This window comes from Gadus chalcogrammus, chromosome 15, assembly GCF_026213295.1.
Source record: "Gadus chalcogrammus isolate NIFS_2021 chromosome 15, NIFS_Gcha_1.0, whole genome shotgun sequence".
In the NCBI taxonomy this organism is placed as follows: Eukaryota; Metazoa; Chordata; class Actinopteri; order Gadiformes; family Gadidae; genus Gadus; species Gadus chalcogrammus.
In genome coordinates this window covers 9,405,439-9,425,438 of record NC_079426.1, presented here as the reverse complement: position 1 = coordinate 9,425,438, position 20,000 = coordinate 9,405,439, and the positions used below count along the sequence as shown (strand labels likewise).

Below are 20,000 nucleotides of genomic sequence, written 5' to 3'. Positions count from 1 at the left end.
CCCCGACTACCCTGCCCCTTTAGCAATGGTGAATGTTGACGGACTCACTGCCTCCGGTGGTCTTGAGTTCTGTGTTCTCCAGTACCTCAAGCTGGGCCCAGGCTGGTTTGGTTAGGAACCAGTCGGTAAAGGAGCTGAGCAGCTCCAAGATGAACAGGCTAACTGCCTTCAGGGTGCCCGTCACGGTTACCATTCTCTCTCCTCTCTGCTCCACTGGTGTACATTCATCAGGATACAGCTGTAATCACATCACAACATACATGGCTTTAACAATTTCCCATGCCTCTCCATAAACATCTTGTAATTTGGAAAATAAATAGCATTCATGTCTTGTACCCTCTATTCAGTAACCAAAGAGATTATTAAGCATTGGAAATTGATTATTTCATCCTAAGTGTTAACTTTGTGAAGTTATAGAGCAATGAAACATATTTCTGCCTTACCAGTCTGTGCCTCGCAGCTACTAACATAAGCAATATAACTGATCGGTTCTGCTTTCCAAAAAGAATGTGAAAGCCTTTAATACCTCCCCAGCCCAATCGCACTAAACCCTATTCTCTTATGTAACCATAATGTGAAAGGCTTTCTGCTAGCGTCACTGCAGGACCTCACTCATGTTTTTGTTGAGCACCAAGCACAGACTATCAAAGGCTTACCGACGGCCAATCAGAAATAACTCATTAGGAATGACCTGTGACTATTACTCCAGCCATAGCATATATATTTTGCAGAAATCAGACTGATATTCACATTAGGCATGGCTAAAGAAGATTTAGGACCATTTATTAATCATTGTTGATGAAAACCCACACTATAACACTAACAAAATACGAGAGAAGGAGAAGGTTTGAGGATAAAGACTTTATTATCAATTGCACAGAAATAATAACAAAACCTGAGTTGGTTTGAAAATAACCTCTGACCTGGCATCAGGCCGCAGATTATATTCCCAAACGGTGTGGCTTTCCCGCCCATGCACGGACCAATCACAACACTCAATGCATCGGCCCGAGAACTTTGACCCCCCATCCCAGTTCTCCATTACTGAACATGCACTTATCCTCCATCCCTGAGTTCTCAGTACATTACAGTGTAAAGGATTTACATCTGAAACATTACAGGGTAAAGAAGATACATCTTAAACATAACACTAACTTTAATAGGCCTATCATATGTAGGTCAGTAAAATATGTGTGATTAAAATCAACTCGCCTTCTTATTAATTAACCTGATTAAAAAAATACATAATAAACCACATGTGTTTATGAGATGAGCCATGTATAATGAAAGAAAATTAATCACTTTGTTTTATCTTAAACAATACTGACACCTTCATGACAAACAATGACATTGCAGGCAGGTTGATTTTTCAAGTGAATTTATGGATTGTAGCCTACGCTTGTAAAAATGACTACGTAGGCAATTTGGAGCCTTTTGGAAGACTACGGTCATGCACAATGAGTAGGTTGTGCAAGGATGTGTACAGATAGAACAGCTAGAAAATCCAATCACTTAATTCAGGCCGAATTTAATTATTAGATATACAGTTTATTTTATATATATAGCTTTTCGTTTTCTTCCAAAATAGGTTTTACAACAACAAATATTATACAAATGTTTTTAAACTACTACTCTACCTTTACCTACATACAGAAAACAGTTATTCAGTTCCCTTTCCAACATTCAACATTGCAACATCCAACAGTACTATTTCAGAAATAACTTAAGTAATGGATCCCCCATTGCACTGAAAGCAGAAATTGTCTAGATCTATAGGCTACTTCTAATCAAGACTTAATTTACCCTAGCATCCATATTATTTCGAACCAATAATAACTGGGTTATGCCCAATGCAGGCCTTCTCGAAAACTATTTCCGTTGCATCATCGTAGTACTACAGTACTTCACCAGTAGTGGGACGACTACATTCATTGGATGTCAAACCTGCTGCTTCAGTTTCAACCGGCTGAGGATAGGATTTCACACCCAGCTGCTACGTTCCCTCTGCATGGTGTCCCAGTCTGGATGTGTGAGTGTGTGTCAATAGATCGTATATTACCTTCTCGAACTAAAATACATTATAACCGAGAATTTTTTTTGGTATATGGGTAGGAATCAAGTTTGTATGATTGTTTGATAGATAAAAGCATAGATAAAAAAAAGTTGTAATGCAGAGAGGAATGTTGTAATGCAGAGAGGAATCTATTGCCACCGGCGTTCATCACATAGATTAATAGATAATTTATTATGAAGAACACAAAGTACATCAACACAAACACAACACCCCATGAAACATAAGGTAGTGAGTTTTTTCAGGGCAGTGATGGCAGCATACAATATAAAGTATACCCTACCACCCTGGCCTGGGTAACTAATCATTTTAGCTCCAACGGATAAAGGCACATGTGTAGACATAAGTTTGTAACTCTTAGTTAGGAAACGAGGCTTATTGCTATATGCATGTTGATTTTGTTTATGCCTTGGTAGTGTTTGGGACCGACATCCAATCAAAATAAAGGATTTGTACCACACCCCACTTTGTCACTTTCAGGGATTGGTCACCGCTCCAAACGCCCCTCGTACACATCCAGCCCGTCAGAGAGCCGGTTGGTTTATCCGAGGTCGTGACCACGGTCACTCTGGCTGGCCTCATCATCGTCAACCGCATGTCTTGTTCAGTAAATTTGAATGTACTATCATTATGTCCGTTATGTTTGTTAAAGAAGCACAACTCAGCAGTGCAAAACATTAGGCCATAAGCAGGCTTGTCAGGATATCGTGATTCTGAGGAACAGTATATTTCAGTCAGGCACAAAGTTTTAAAAAAAGAGTCTTGGTTGTTTTGCAGGCAACATGTTAACCTCCCCAATAACTGACCTACTTAAGCCTACACTGAGCATGACAGCCAGCTGGGACCGGTACATACAGCAATGATAGAAAAAAAAGGAAGCAGGGTTAGGTGTCCTTGGACTTGGATAAAGGCAAACATGTGTGGACATTTCTCTTGAATCCAGAGAAAGGAGGCCCCTAGTTTTAAATCTGACCAGCTGCGTCTGGATACTTTAAAACCAGTAGCTCCATTAGAGTGGCCACCTACATCCCACCTGATGGCTCTTTAATGCTTTTCCCACTGTATTGCAGGATTAAGAGGCAAAATAAAAACATTTTCTACACTATTACAATTGCATTCACCCTTTTTCAGTAGTATTTTCAGTATACAGTATTCAGTATTCAATATACACATTACAAATGCACCAATCTTAAAGGTTTTAGGTCCATATATGGGACATAAACATATGGAAATGTCAATGACGTTTAAGTAATAATATTAAAACATATGCAAATTAATACTTGTCTATCTATCTTGGCTATCTGTCCAAATTTGTAGATGTGAGCTGGGTAAATGGTTTAAGTAAATACATATTTATTTTGAATATTATGTGACCGGTCATATTAGCTGCAAAACAAATCTGTTGCTTGAATGCTGTTGCCTTAGTTGAAGGTTTTGAACTTTAAACGTTATGCATTATGTTTGGGGTTTTTACAAATTAATCAGTTTATGATTACCTGTTTTGACTGATAATGGCACTTGGGACTTCGTATAGGTAAACCAGCAGGATCAGGCAAGCAGATAGTCTGTTGAGGTTCTGGCTGCTGATTACAAGATTCTGCAGCAGATGTAACCAACCAAGCAATACAGTTTAATCTAACAGTTAAACTGTAATGGATGTGAATAGCACTTTCAAAAATACCAGTAAAATATGATGGGAGGGGAAACTAAAAGATCCAAGAATGAATCGATGAATTGAAAAAAGTCTATGCTGGTTTGCTTTAATTTTATGACGAATTCTGATCTATTTAGAATAATGTTATAGCATTATAATCCAACCCAAACCCTAATACTAACCCTATCCCTATAGCTAAACTAACCTGAATATATATCTATCAATAAATAGGATAATACATATTTCTTTAAAGTAAGCTTAGAAGGTCTCTAAGCATCGGTATTACTGGTTGCCTCAACAGTCATTGTTTTCAGTTGTTGACACGTCAAAGCTCCGATGTTATCACACACCTGACACAACCAGAATGATCTTGTTGCCGATGGATATAGTCTCCCAGTCAGTCATTAACAAGCGTGGCATCAGTCCTCTCTCTGTCTCCTAAGGTAACTTCAGTCCTCTGACTGAACCAAGAACTTCACTTTAAATATTTTAAATAAATATAAGAATGACTGACAAATTTATAAGAAAAACAAGTGTTGTTTACACTTTAGATATTGCATTGAATGCTTCGTGCTACGTTGTATATTGTTGGTGTATGCCTAATATGTTCCCTGGTATATATGACCGGGAGGTGAAGGGAAAAGTTACGACATGACTTCTGTTGCACAATCAAGGGAACATTATTTGAACATTCCTATTTATGGGGTAGGGTTTAGCCAAACCTAACCTAACCCTATTTTAATACATCATCCTAAATGCTGGAGAAAATATATTGTGTCTAAATTGATATAAGTTGGTCTGTGATCTTTCAAAATAGAAAAAGAACAGGTTGCATCATTTTTGTAGTCGGTCTCTCTCTCTCCCTCTCTCTCTCTCTCTCTCTCTCTCTCTCTCTCTCTCTCTCTCTCTCTCTCTCTCTCTCTCTCTGTCTCTCTCTCTGTCTCTCTCCCTCTCTCTCTGTCTCTCTCTCTGTCTCTCTCCCTCTGTCTCTCTGTCTCTCTGTCTCTCTCTCTCTCTCTCTCTCTCTCTCTCTCTCTCTCTCTCTCTCTCTCTCTCTCTCTCTCTCTCTCTCTCTCTCTCTCTCTCTCTCTCTCTCTCTCTCTCTCTCTCTCTCTCTCTCTCTCTCCCCCTCTCCCCACAGACTGCAGATCAGTCACAACAGGGGGCTCGTGGTTGGATGGTTTGTAAGGTGGTGGTGGAACCCAAACTAAAAGTGTTCCAGCCACCCCCTCCGTGGAGTGACCCACCATCTTAAGGACAGCTGACATGTGGGGTGCTACGACCCCCAGCACTACCCTATACACCCCCACATAACGTGCTCACACGCTGTGTGTTCCACTATTTAAAACCCCCCTCCCCGGAATGGTCTATTCCATGGGTCCAAATGAAGCTTGTGTTTGTATGAGTGTGTGTTGGGGAGGGAGTGGGGAGGGAGTGGAGCGAGTAGAGTGTGTGTGTGTGTGTGTGTGTGTGTTTGTGTGTGTGGGTCTGTGTGTGCATGGAGGCACGTGTGTGTATGTGTTTTCTCCTGGCCATATATAGGATGATGTGCACCAGGCTCTACATTGGTAGCAGCACTTGAGCTCTTCCCCTATTCTGTTTGTATCTCTATCACCACTCTCCCTCTCTCTAGTTCTACCTCTCTCTCTCTCTCTCTCTCTCTCTCTCTCTCTCTCTCTCTCTCTCTCTCTCTCTCTCTCTCTCTCTCTCTCTCTCTCTCTCTCTCCGGCCCCCCATTCAAGATTACCTGCAGGAATACAAGGGAAGCTCTGGTCCTGCTCTGCTCCTTTCTACCGGACCTTCTTGCTGGGAGACTTTGAGTGTTTTTCTTTTTTAAAGCTGTGTGCTTTGAGAACCCGGTGAAGCTGAGACAACATGAGTGATCTTCTGGAAGATGGGTCCTTCATGTTCACGTCGGAGTCCGTAGGGGAAGGACATCCAGGTGACATACCTGAAATTGTAATCTCTGTCTCTTCAGGGTTCCTTGTTGTGTTTATGCCTGGTATTATACATAATGAATTGACATGAAACTGGTAACACTTACCCATTTGTGCAAAACAAACAATGATTGACATAATATCTTAAAATGTGCCATTGCATTGTATACAAATAGGTTTGGATTGTCCCACTGTTCCGCTCAGATTGCAGTAGCATTTATATTATATTTACAAACCAAAAAGTTAATTATAATACAGGTAAAATATTTGAATGGGTTCCTCATCCTTGAATGACTTGAATGGTATTCCATTGATGGAGACGCAACTGTTTGAGACGCATGTGTGTGTTTGTGTGTGAACTATGAGTGTGTGTGTGTGTGTGTGTGTGTGTGTGTGTGTGTCTGTGTGTCTGTGTGTGTCTGTGTGTGTCTATGTGTGTGTGTGTGTGTGTGTGTGTGTGTGTGTGTGTGTGTGTGTGTGTGTGTGTGTGTGTGTGTGTGTGTGTGTGTGTGTGTGTGTGTGTGTGTGTGTGTGTGTGTGTGTGTGTGTACTACGTCCCAACTTACTCGCGGGCAGCTGTGCCCTATGAGGTTGGAAGGTGGTGTGGGGTTGCACAAGTTAGCAATAAATGTGCAAGGAACTCAAAACGAGGGTCTCCCCAATACAGCTGTCCTTCTGTGTACACCCCCTTCCAACAGCTGTTGGATCCAAACAAACCTAACCGAATATGAAAAAGGGAGTTTGATAAAAGTCTTTGTTATTTTAGTGTGGGAAGAACTGATGTAGTTTCAACCTACTAGCTTTTTGTAATTCTGTATTACAGCCTGCACTGGCAGTCACTGCACACTGAGGCGCTTTTGAACAAATCAGAACACTTCAAATGCAGCCTGCCCTATGCCATCTGTGTTTTGCGACATCCCCGAAAGAGTGTGTCATCGTACACAATCCCATTCACGAAAGTTGAACATTTGCTAAACTTGTATCAAATAGGCACTTAGACACAAGCTTTGGATTTCCAACTGGATATCTGACAGACTGACTGTGTACTCTTGTACTTGACTTGTTTTTAAAACACCAACACATATACTATTTTCCAAGATATGAGGCACTGGCTTGACCTGCAATAATCCCATTATAATGCATTTTTCGTATTATTATATATTTTTTCTTAAGGCCAATTTATTGCATACTTTTGTGAATACTTTATCATTTTTTCATTGTGCATTGTTCTATGAGATCATGCATCCAGATTATCCAAAATCCTCCCCCCCCCCCGCCCCCCCAACAGTGTGGAAGGTTTGAAGATAGGTAGCCCTGTGGTCAGCATGCCCTTGGTGGGAGGCCCACTAACCTACGGAGACCGATTAAAACCGATAAAGGCCCCTGACCTCTCTCTTCCCACTATTGGGGGCAGGTAAATAAATAAATACATATTCAGTGTTTGTACTGTGAAGTACTACAGGGCAAAGGCAGGAGGGCATGTTGTTTCTGATGTAACCTGCACGCTGCCTTGCTTCAGCAGGGACAGACAGACAGAGAGAGAGACACACAAAGAGAGAGAGAGAGAGAGAGAGCGAGAGAATGAAATAGATAGAGCGATGAATGGAGGGGTTAAGCATTGACCCAGTGCCCCCCATCACACAGGCACACAAAATACAACCATATAACTTGGAAAGAAGTCTAAAATTACCCCAGGGCTGAAATCCATCAACACGAATGCAGTGCAGAAACGCTCATAAACATACCAACATCGTTTTCAGATCAAAATGGGTCCAATCCAGCATTATAGGCTGGATTTACCAGTCAAACCTGCATTCATACTTGTTGTTAAGTCCCATTGTACTATGGGCTTACTGCGTCTAAACAGCTCTCGGTCTTTACAAATGGTGGCATTTGGTTCACTTATATCAATGGATCTCTTTCATATTTCTCCTGTCCACAGATAAAATCTGTGACCAAATCAGTGACGCTGTCCTGGACGCCCATCTGATGCAGGACCCTGATGCAAAAGTAGCCTGTGGTAAGAAATGAAGTATACATTTGCAAAATTGAGGAATACTACGGAGCTGAACAAAACTCACCCACAGAGGTTGTTCATACTATTTTTTGTGTTCTGATATCAACCTTGGGATACTTGCAAGATAAAGCCTTTCAGAGCTCAAACCATTGAGCATGTCGGTGACAAACAACAATCCATAAATCTCTATGTCACATAATGTCATTGCATCGCAAGGCCTGCAGATCCCGGCAACTGAGAAACTGACTCCTGACGGTCTGAGTGATGCTATAGATAGTCAATTGGTGGTGGCTGTTTGGGCTGTTTAAAGCTCCTGGATTTAAACTCCTAAAGGCCACAGTCTCCCTGTAGACATCTGGAGAAAGATGCCCCCAGCTCCCTACCTTTTGTGCAAACAAATGTATTGAAAAATGTATGTACGGTAAAAAAGGTTACTGTAAATTCCTTTGGATTAAAGTGTCCACTTAATGAATAACTAAATAGCGTGATTGGATGTCTCCCCCCCCCCCCCCCCCCCCCTGACAGAGACGGTGTGTAAGACCGGCATGGTGTTGCTGTGTGGAGAGATCACTTCCCGGGCCCATGTGGACTACCAGAAGGTTGTCAGGGAGACCATCCGGCACATCGGCTACGACAACTCCGACAAGGGTGAGGAGAAAGAGACCACGAGGATGAACCACATCGGGGGTGGAGGAATGGAAAATACAGGGGGAAGGAGAGTGGGTTGGATCGGGGGGGGCGTTCGCCACCAGATCATAGGGTACAGGGGTTCGATTCCCCAACGTCCACGTCCTAACCATTACCCTGCGTTCACACCAAAAGATGCAAAAAGTTGACGCGCGTCGTGATCCCATTCAAAGTGAATGTAGAGACGCGTTGCTGCTTTACTGCCGATGCATTTGCTGCCGAGAAAACGGGCAGCAAAACTTGATTTGACGCGCGTCAAAATCTGATTTGCGGCGCGGCATGCCCGTGCCCGCTGACGGGCACGGGCGGAGGGCGCGTTCACGTATTTTGCGGCGCGTCAAATGCTGCTCGAGTTGAAATATTTCAACTTTTGACGCGCGTCAAAAGTTTGACGCGCCGCAAAACTTGATTTGACGCGCCGCAAAACTCAGGCGTCAACGCGTTCGGGCAGCAAATGCATCTTTTGGTGTGAACGCAGGGTTAGGCATCCTAAAGCAACAAGTCCCTCACTCCTAGCTTGGTTCTCAATCTGAAATGCATGCACAAATTCTATGTAAATCGCTTTAGATAAACGACTTGACAGTTCATAGAATACAAAAGGTTAATCCCATTCTGGGAAATGTAAAATACTGTAAGTAAAAGCTCTTCTCCAGTCGTAGCTTTCACGGTGATTCCCAACATACACATTACAGAATGTCCATAAGACTTAATTCTGTAAATCTTCTTCATTCTCCTGTCTCTCACATTCACCCTCTCCCCCTTGGTCCTTTCGGTCCTGCGCAGGTTTCGACTACAAGACGTGCAATGTGCTGGTGGCTCTGGAGCAGCAGAGCCCCGACATCGCCCAGGGCGTCCACATCGACAGACAGGAGGAGGACATCGGCGCCGGAGACCAGGTAAGAGCTATAGTGACCACCTTGCAGTTCTCTTCAACGCGGCCTCTGGTCTTAATGCCCTACATCCCTCATACTACCCCAGTGCCCAAACGCTTTTTAGTTACTACCTATTCTGGTTCACTTTGTTTTGGGATTGTCTTTCTTCTTGTAAAGCTCTTTGTTCCCCAGAAAAGGTGTTACAAATAAGGTCAAATTGTTTAATATTACGAATAAATCAACATCGTGTTGGGGGTCGGGATATCTAAATAGTTGAAAGTGGGGGTGGACTCAAAGCGGAAAGGTACTGGGTTCCATCCTCAAATGTCTAGCAACTGAAGCAAGATGTGTATCCCAAACCTGCTCAGGGCGTGTCTGACAAGCACATGAAATCACTCTCCCGACACCCTAATACTTAACACGGCGATCTAGAGATTTCAACAAAAATAACCCCTCCCTCGGCCTCCGTCTCCGTCAGGGCCTGATGTTCGGCTACGCCACCGACGAGACGGAGGAGTGCATGCCGCTCACCATCGTCCTGGCCCACAAGCTCAACTCCAAGATGGCTGAGCTCAGACGCGACGGCACCCTTCCCTGGCTGCGTCCCGACTCTAAAACACAGGTGGGAATCTTAAACCAACATGAGAGTGGGTGAATTTGGCGTGCGTTGTGTTTTGTTTGCGTATCCTTGAAAAACTGATGACAGAACTTGGATAAGATTCAGCGGCAGTCTTTGATTGTGGCCCCCGGTGACGCATGCGGGCCCTCCGGTAGTTACATAGAGGGACTCAGTTTATCTGTCCGTCTAGTTGGACATTGGAGCGAGTGCAGGGAGCAAATTAGTTTAGTTTAATCCTTAAATCCACCAGGGCACCTTTATTTAATGGCATACAAATAATTGTAATAATCGGATCAGACTATTAATGCGTGCTTGTTAATCCAACTGTAGTCTGAGTTGGAGTAGGTTTGGTGGGGGGGGGGGGGGGGGGGGGTACAGTGATTCATGAACCTGTTGACCCACTGACCGGCCACTAAGACACAACAAACTTGCCAATGAGTGAAAGTCTGGTGACCGCGTAAAAACAGAAATTCATACAGCAGCAATTATTTTTCAGTTGTGGTCCATCGTGTTGGTGACCCTGTGTATTGCTTCTGTCCATGGGGTGTGGATTGCAGCAGGAGTGATAGCTGCAGTCTTGTTTATCACCCCAACACCCCGCCTCTCCACACACACCTATACATACACATGCAGGCACATACACACACACAAGCATACAGACACACACAAATTCACATTCACACGCACACGCACACATTTGTGCAATTATGAATCAAGTATTTTGGTTCTACCCTCAGAGGTTGGGGTGGGGGGGGGGGTTAATTAAGTTGTTGTTTTTTGCAGTTTGGTAGTTTGGATGTAAACATTTCAATTGATGAAACTTTGCCAATCTGCACGTTACAATATTTGGCCAAAAACCGTGTTAATTTAAAACTGGCTATGTAACCATAAACAATACACATAGTCAAATAAATTCAGAGTGTAGTCAGTGCGCCTTTATCAGCCCTTATCTTTGTCCCCATCACATCACACGTCCAGATGATTGAAGCTCAGGGGAATGAGCGTATGAACAGCTGATGTTAACTCATGGCTTCTCATTGGTCCTCCCATCCACCAGGTGACAGTGCACTACGAACAGCAGGGCGGCGCGGTCATCCCCATAAGGGTCCACACCGTGGTCATCTCCGTCCAGCACGATGACTACATCTCCCTGGAGGAGCAGAAAGTCATGCTCAAAGAGAAGGTACACGTCTGTCCATCTGTTTGTCTGTGTTATTTGTTCCCCTATACTGTCTGTCATCCTGTCTGTCTGAACTGTCTGTTCTGTCTGACTGATTGATTGACACTCTGTCGGTCCGGTTTGTCTCTCTGTCTCTCTGTATGTCTGTCCGGACAGTCTGTCGACCTGTCTGTCGGTCTTTCTGTTTATATTTCTGTCCGTACTGACTGACTGTCTGTGCGTCTGTCTGTCCATCTGTTAGCCTGTGGAATGTCTGGGCTTACAGTGTGGTGTGTTAAGTTAGGGTTATTCAAGTTGGTGTTAAAGTCTTCACAAGGCCAAAATGTAACCTGCAGCCATTCTGAAGGTTACACATTGATACACACATTGAATACCAGACAGAGTTGATCTATGAGCTTGTTGGTTCAACACAGGACCAAGGCTCACATTTCTATACATTTACACATAGTGTGCTTCTCAACTACAATAATATGATTGGAATTAGAATTTGGTCCAAAGAATAAAAGATTTCAAATTAATTCTAAATAGCATTTACCAAACATGAGATGAGAAACAGCACCGACTGGATAGGATATGGACGGATCGCAACTGTAGTGTAGATGGAAGGAAACATGTTTAAATCCCCTGACATCTCAACACACATTATTATACGTTATGAGTTGGGAAGTAAATCTGCGTGTTGTTTGTGGCAGGTGATCAAAGCAGTGGTCCCTGCTAAGTATCTGGATGACCAGACCATCTACCACCTGCAGCCCAGCGGACGCTTCGTGATCGGAGGGCCTCAGGTGAGACCAAACGCACACACGGAGACACACAAACACAAGATGATTTGTCTTTTATCACACTCTTCCACTTTTAACTGCCACACAAGATCAAATACATTTTATTTCATAGCGCTAAAACATATTTTTTTTAACCAGAGATTAATGATGACGAGGACGACAGTGACAATGATGAAATAATCTGTTAACAAATAATTGATATCTACCGGTAATATAACTGCCTTTGCTGCGCAGGGCGATGCCGGGGTGACGGGCAGGAAGATCATCGTGGACACGTACGGCGGTTGGGGCGCGCACGGCGGTGGAGCCTTCTCAGGGAAGGACTTCTCCAAGGTGGACCGCTCGGCTGCCTACGCCGCCCGCTGGGTGGCCAAGTCCCTGGTGAAGGCCAAGCTGTGCCGCAGGGTGCTGGTCCAGGTGAGGATACTTCTGTACCCATCAGTTCACCGCTGTCTACTTCACTTTGACTCCACCACCACCACCACCAGCACACCAACTGTAATGTAGATGGAAGGAAACATGTTTCAATCCCCTGTCATCTCAACACACATTATTATATGTTATGAGGAAACACATTCTTAATTGACGCATGCCATTTAGACGTGCACCTACAATCAGCATTTGTGACTTGGCAGGTGACATAGCTACTAATAATTGTAAAAATCTGATCAGACTATGCCTGCTTGTTAAACCAACTGTAGTCTGGGTTGGAGTAGGTATGGGGGGGGGGGGGGGGGTGAATTTAGCCTATCAAGGTCTGATATGCAAATTATATGTAAATAGGACAATGGGTTGACCAAAAATGGAGAAGGAGCGTGTGGGATGTGAGGGCGAATTAATACAGGAACTCGCAAAAGGTTTAATGTTGTTTATGTCCTATCCTCCACCAGAAGGACTAGCTGACTACGTTGGATTCCGGGGGGATCCTTTAATAAACAAATCAACCGAAAGTAACAATGTTCAAGGCAGGTTAGTTGTGGTGGTTAAACCTAGCTGTGCCTTGTCTTCCAGGTGTCATATGCCATTGGCGTGGCCCACCCCCTCTCCATCTCCCTGTTCACATACGGCTCTTCCGAGAAGTCAGAGGGGGAGCTGCTGCGCATCGTCAACAAGAACTTTGACTTGCGGCCAGGTGTCATTGTCAGGTAAATAACGTCATACGCCATATGTTATTAATAAGGTGGTACAGGTTACGTATTTTGATACAGATAGGCCATCTGAAGGCATTGCGGTATGAATTAACAACCTTTTTCTGAGAGCCAAACACCTAACCAGTACAACAAGGCCTTTCTGTCATGCGTCAGCAAACTCAAACTCCATTATGTGTGTGTCTGGCAGGGAGCTTAACCTGAAGAGGCCCATCTACCAGCAGACAGCCTCCTACGGCCACTTTGGCCGCCCAGAGTTCACATGGGAGATGCCGAAGGAGCTGATCCATTAAACATCCCCAACACCTGCCCTGGAACACAACCACAACCACACCTTCTTACGGACTACAGCCACAAAGGACTAATCATTTAGTCTTAGTGCCCCCCACTTCCTACAATCGATATGGTGTATCTTCAAGAGAATACATGCGGCCAATGTTAGGGATATAGTTTTAGGTTTTAGATTTTCGGGCTGAGGTTCGCTCCACCAAAACAAGACCACTTTAGCAAGAGAAAGGAGTGGGGGAGATGATGTATATCTGAGGAGGAGGATGAAGGCTATCCATTCATAAGCGAGGTCCAAATATTGAGAGACAGCACCACATAAGTTACACAGAGAAGAGTACACAAAAGAAAGTAAATGTAATAATAACAGTCATCTTATGATCATTTTAACTCTTTTTGGGATGGTTTTTCAAACTCAGGTAATACTTGTAGATTTGTGCCTTTTGTCAAACCATTTCTCTTATGGTCACTGAAAAGCAGAAATGTATTTATATGCAGGGAAGTATCGTAAGCTGCAGCGGTGCTTTAATCTTGTGTCAGGGTTTGGACTCCATCTGCATAATATTTGACGTACTCAAAAGACAATCAGGTTAAGCCGAGACAAAGCAAATTTTCCCGACTGATGCAACTGTGTGTGCATTCATTACTCAATATTGTGTCACCAAAAGCCAGAATACTTCTACAGTAATAAATGTTAAATATAAAAAATGCAAACATAACCCCAAAGCAGAGAATATCCCCTTTGAATTCTGAAATGTAGTGCAAACAAACCTTTTGATCTCTAAATGGTGCTTTTCAAACCACTCATCTGTGGGCTTGATGTTTGTCTTAAAATAGCTCGTGTGTTATTGAATTTACTTAAAAGAGACTTGACTCTGTATGAAAAACGATTTTATTTAAGATACAAATAACAACAGCAATAGGTCACTTAGTCGAGAAGTTTGTTGGTGTTCGTTACTAAACCAAACAATGAATTATTACCCCGACATATGAATTATGATGCATTAGTTTCCATGCCAGGGCTTCCCACATGACATTGCTAGACAAACATGGGGTCCCACTGTTACAATTCTCTGATAAGAAACACTTGTTTTATCTATGGATCGTTTGTACTTAAACTGTGACTTAATCTTCTGTGATTGCTATAATTGGTGCTGAGAAGTCTTAAGCATTGGAGACATGTACACATCTCAAATCTCCCATATGGTAAAGGTGGAGGCACAGGTTGACTTTGATTGAAGTCCTGCCGCTGCTGCTTTTTTTCCATATCAGTCATGTGCAAAGCCAGATTGGACAATCTTCTGCTTACATTTTATACCTACAGTGTAGAACCAGACGTGCTTCTGCTATGGGCCATAGGACAGGAAAGCAAAAGATTTGCCTCGTTAGATTTAGGGACACCTGACGGCAGAGTTAATAGTCTTAAACCAAAAGCTGCAGATGTCTGTGGATGGTCAACAAACGCTGATTGTATGAACCACTCGCTCCACGTCAATGTGTGACCGTGGACCTGTTTACTTTGAACCTTTTAACTTTTCTTAAAACATTACAGCTGGTGGATCAATGAACAATGTATATAATTATCGACAATAAAGAACAATATTTTAAAGATAAATCTGTAAAAGTATTATTTTCTCTTTCTGATTATACTGTAAAATATGAAATAAAAAAGGATGTAAAGCACAAGGTAAGATAATTGAGAGTTCTTCTGAACTTTGCTTGCAGTTTTATTTGTTAAATATGAAGGCAAATTAACATTCATTGTTCTTTAACTGAAACAAAATAAACTAGTTGAAACTCTTTGGTTTTAGTTAGGAAAGTAAGGCACATAGGGCTTCTTTTTTTTTTGTTGCTTTTCAGATAAAACTCTTGATTTATTTAGATTTCCTCCAGATCTTAATTATTTTAACATAATTCTCCTGCCAATCCTAAATCAGCATCAGAGGCAGACTAGTACATACAGACATCAAAACACAGTTGTGTGTAACAAGCAAAAACCAAACCAGCAAACACGGAATGTCCAAAGCGTATCAGAAACGACGATACACATCTATAGGATCCAAAAAGGTAAAACAAGCAATTAAACATCATGTAAAACAACAACAATAATACAATGAAACACATCCATTCCTGTCACATTCGCTTTCCATTCAGATAAAAAAACAAATTGAAGTTGGAAAAAACAACAACAATACTATCAGATAAACAAAGAAACTTGAATTAGCTTCCAATCCTTGAATACAGCTAGTGACGTCAAATATCTTCCTGAGTGCAAAGGTCAAAGTTTAAAAGGTAGGGGAGTAAACCGAGAGAAAGAGACCAGACTCTCCTGTTATAACGGCAGTGGAACGCAGATAAACATGTTATATACAATAACAATTTTAAGTATAACTATAATGATAACATCAATAGCAACATGAATCAACAATAATAAGCATTTGGTTGGTATCGTTTGAATGAAATGCCAGCAAGTAAATTCAATGCTTTAAAAAACACAAATCCATCACAACCCTGTCCGTGCGAGCACCTTGATAAACAGCCCAGAATCTTGATTCAGAGACTGAATCTCTGGTGTATATTTGCAAGAACGTTAAACGCTAAATCCTCTTATCATAAAGGCAACGTCATACTTCAATGACGGTTGTGAAAAGACACGACATGGCGATTTAGACACATTCTGATTAGATGGCTTAACTTTAAACTTAGAACCCACTCAGTAACTGTAGTGATTTATCAAGGTTTAGCTCAAGGCTTACAATATCCCTTGACACTGAATGTGTAACTGTAATAAATGATCGTTTACAGTTCAAACATGACAAGTTCAAACTTTCTACATGTTAAAATATACAAACAACAACAAAATAACTTTCTGATCCGTCGACCGTTAAACAAAATAGCTGTAACGGAACCGCAAATGTTATTACATCTTGTTACATTTAGTAGTTTAGTTTTATGTAACCACTATTAGGCTGGCCTTTTCAGTTTTTCAAACAATTTAGTGAAACTTACAACTCTGCATAGTATCAAGTTAAGTTTGTCTGTCTGTGTGTTTTGTAAATCAAACTGACATTTAGACGAGTACCAGCTCCACCGAAACAAAGTAAAAAATATAATTCTGTTTTGTAAAGATTTATTTTAAATATTCTGTCGAGTTATTTACAAATGTATTCAGGTGGTGGCTAAGCGCACGTAAAGATTCTTGCATATTGACTATTGGCATTTCAAGGGCAGGGGCCGATAAATTGTATTCCTGTATCCTCTCGAAAAAAAAAAAGTACCAACAAGGGCAACTGCGAATACACAAAAACCAAAAATAAATATATTTGAAATGTAAATACCTTCGTGTGTTGATAAAATCCTTCCTTGTAAGCCTGTCTGAGATTAAGGCACTGAAATGGTTCAAGGGATACCAGTTTTCCGACACCACACAGGATCCATGTAATGTATAATAATGGCCATGGTTTGTAATGCTCCTATTGCCAGAGGGTGGGAACAACAACAGAGATAGTCATTTGGCACAAGCTCTCAGAACCGAAGGCAGCGAATGTCTACGTTTACACCCACTTGGTTTGGCATAATAACTCTAACTGGCGATAAAGAAAAAAAAAAAAAAAACATCAAGGTAAATGCTCGGATCTAATATAGTCTTTATAGTCGGCCGAGCTGGGATTTAGAAGTAGGACATCCACACAATCAAACACTGGTGATTTTCCTCTTGCTGGAGTCGGTTATGCCCAAAATGTGACGCAATGGCTTGTAAACATGTCCCTACCTTCAGGTCTGCAGACCTCCTCCCTGTATCTCAGTATAAACTGGTATGAAAACACAACAGACATTACAAAAATACTTTTCAGGAGGTCTGACTTGGTGGTTTGGTGTGGCATTGCTGAAAACAAAAAAATGTCAGATCATCACATCTATTCTCTTGCGTTCCCAAATCATGAAGGCAAAAAGTCAAGTTCGGGTCAAGTATTGAGTTTTGGTCTTCAGTAGGTCGTCAGGCAGGGAGTGAAACGCAATTGTTGGACTGCAGCGGTGAGCCATTCCTCAAACTGTAGAATGATGACCGAACCCAGGCCTTTACTCAGACTTCAGAGCCCAAGGCACAGGTTTTCATGACTCTTACACACCAACCATAATTTTTTGTCGCCCTACTCCTTTCCGTAGCATCTGTGTTAGAGGAACGGTGTAATACAGTTGGAACGGTTGTGTCCAGAGCTCTGGGGACTAGCAAGCTGTCTTGCAGCTGTCCTTAAAACCCGTCCTGTTAAGCTACAGAAGTCACCTAAACACATCTCAGCATACCGTCACATATCTCAACAGCTTCAGTCGGTCACTCAAAACCAGAACGGACCATCGCAAGGGCCCCTTGACGCAGGTTTGAGATAGAATTGTGATTGAGACAGGATTGAAGACCATACACTTCTACTTACCCTGGTTGGTTAGAAGAAGATAAAATGAGAAATGAAAAATAAAAACCATGGAAAATAGTCAAAGAAGGCATTTCCGGTTCGTCAGTCAGCAGCGTGCAAATCAGGAGACTTGAGAGACGTCTAAATATCCACGGTCTCAGTCGATGCATCAGGAGACCCCCTCCCTGGGGGGGGGGGGGGGGAGGCAGAGAAATCAGGGTTGTTCCATCAAACCCTAGTCCCCTTTCCTCCAATCACAGCGCGTGTGTAGCGCTGGCCGGGACGTCTCTCTCTTGCACATGGGCGTGGCAGAAAACAAACTAATTAATTTCAAAAGTAGGACTACAGACTACAGCATGGACATGTTTTCGTGCGGGTGAGGTTGGGGATGTGCATGGGGCAGCGGGCCCGCCTGCAGGGCCTCTATCTTGTGCGCATGGCCCTCTGGCCCGAGGGCCCCTCCCCTGGCCAGCACCATCAGGGTCTCCCCAGACATGCCGGCGAACTCGAAGGCAAAGGTGCCATAGTAGAGCATGACGATGACGCAGAAGACCCACTCGAAGATGGCCGACGCGTGCTGGAGGACGAAGCTCTCCTGCAGGAAGAACATGCCACCTGGGAGAGCGAGGTGAAGGAGGGTAACAGAGGACCTGAGAGCATCATCTTTTCCCATATCCAGATTTCCACGTCTGGGATAAATCAAGCAACACATTTTTGACGCTGTTCCTTTGCGCCTACGGCGAAATCTGGAGATAGTTAAAGCTCAACAACATGAATCGGACATGAATTTTTAAAGATACAGTATGCAAGGCTTGATCCACATTGGGGTAAAATGTCACCCTGCCTTAACTAGTGGATAAAATACGAACCATTTAGTCGACACGACTTGTTGATTCCCTACATCCCCATATTTTCTTCAACCTACTTTCCTGTTCTGTCTATTAAAATGCACCACAAGAGCCTAGAATGTTTAAAAATAAATTCGACCTGCGTCAAAAAAACAAATTCCCATCAGAAAACGATCATCCCTCATTACTCTTCCCCTCCTTTCCAACTACCCCTCCCTCCCCACCCCTTCTTTCTGAAGAAGCCTGGGTGATCTCTGATTGGTTGACAAGGGGGTGTGCATGTCTTCAAGAGGATACTGAGCACCAGGGCGGTGAAGGCCAGCAGGGACATGGTGAGGCGGAGGTGGGCCACGCCGTACTCCCTCTGGGTCTTGGCCAGGCGGTAGGTCAGAGCCGTCTGCAGGCACACGAACAGCATGCTGGTGGGGAAGGCCATGCCCGCGCCCACATAATGGAGCACCTTGGCACTGTCCACCTGGGGAGGGGAGGGGGAGGGGGAGGCAGACGGAAGGGGAAGGAGCGATGCTGGTCAGTGGTTAGGCAACACTGAAATGTACTATTAAGCAGTTGCTTCAATCAAAAGGGACTTCGATCAGATCATTGCTAAAAGATCCCTAAAGATGATCAACTGAAGAGGTAGAGAGAGACACCCAGTCTATAAGGGGTATAATGTGGTTCTGGTTCATAATGTGCACATGACCTAACCACCTGTGGCCTGTAGGGGGCAGTGTCAGACCGCTTTTCCTACAATGTCAACATTGGTTTGTTTACGTATTTATCTTTACAGCGCCCCGGCCCTAGCCAGACATGCCAGACCATTTGAGCCAGGTCTGCACAAAATCTGTCCCGACCATGAGGGCTGCCAGAGCAGCAGATCAAACAGGACAGGCAGATGCGCCTGGATCCGAGGTGACTTTGGCCCTGCATTGAGAAAGTGTCAAGAGGAAATAATAACACTAAACACAAAGATACTGAACAGCAGACAAAAAGGGGAACCGAGAGAGAGCGAGAGAGCAAGAGCGAGGGAGAGGGAGCGGGAGCGACCGAGAGAGCGCGAGAAAGAGAGATCTCCTTGTTCTGCAGATCACCAAGTGATCTGAGACAATACACAAAAGAACTGCTCAGGAGCATGTGACCGCAGAGCTCCTTTGAACGAGACGTTCTGATCAGCTGACAACCCGATACCAATCTCCCGGAGCGGCACCGACCGCAAAAAACCTAAAGAAAACCCCAAAAGTGGGCTGATTTGGGGTCAGGGGTGACAGAAATCACTTTACTTGGGCCCACCATCTAGTCCAAGCTGCTGATTAAAGACTGTGGACTTTCAAATCCTGAAGCCAATAGTCCACTTACCCTGCTGTTAGATTTTGAACATTCGAAATTAGTAACTGGTTCCTTGAATTTACCAATTAAGAAAAACTCAACATGAACACGCACGCACGCACGCACGCACACACACACACACACACACACAGACAAAAACACACA

At 43.2% G+C, this 20,000-nt stretch overlaps 2 protein-coding genes and 1 pseudogene across 4 annotated transcripts; 1 reads left to right on the top strand and 2 right to left on the bottom strand.

Annotated features, from left to right (window-relative positions):
- Positions 1–193, bottom strand: part of LOC130404984 (peroxiredoxin-like 2A) — a 2,248-nt pseudogene extending 2,055 nt beyond the window's left edge.
- Positions 194–5,233: 5,040 nt separating this feature from the next.
- On the top strand, positions 5,234–14,886 carry LOC130404682 (S-adenosylmethionine synthase-like). The gene is made up of 10 exons (XM_056609547.1): positions 5,234–5,667; positions 7,605–7,682; positions 8,205–8,327; positions 9,150–9,262; positions 9,717–9,860; positions 10,915–11,040; positions 11,730–11,822; positions 12,054–12,236; positions 12,831–12,964; positions 13,158–14,886. Exons 1-10 carry the CDS (start codon positions 5,601–5,603, stop codon positions 13,258–13,260), a joined length of 1,164 nt encoding a protein of 387 aa, XP_056465522.1. The 5' UTR covers positions 5,234–5,600; the 3' UTR covers positions 13,261–14,886.
- LOC130404683 (transmembrane protein 150A-like) lies at positions 10,620–18,975 on the bottom strand. Of its 3 annotated transcripts, XR_008904250.1 has the most exons (5): positions 18,810–18,975; positions 16,591–18,279; positions 12,026–12,315; positions 11,573–11,625; positions 10,620–11,007 (listed from the first exon to the last, which is right to left on the bottom strand). XR_008904250.1 is itself a non-coding variant. In XM_056609548.1 (2 exons), the coding sequence occupies exons 1-2, from the start codon at positions 18,946–18,948 to the stop codon at positions 18,014–18,016; spliced, it is 405 nt and encodes a 134-aa protein (XP_056465523.1). In that variant the 5' UTR covers positions 18,949–18,975; the 3' UTR covers positions 12,804–18,013. The 3 variants fall into 3 exon arrangements, 1 of the variants encoding a protein (XP_056465523.1); XR_008904251.1 differs by lacking the exon at positions 11,573–11,625; XM_056609548.1 differs by lacking the exons at positions 10,620–11,007; positions 11,573–11,625; positions 12,026–12,315 and having other exon boundaries at positions 12,804–18,279.
- Between the last annotated feature and the right edge of the window lie 1,025 nt (positions 18,976–20,000).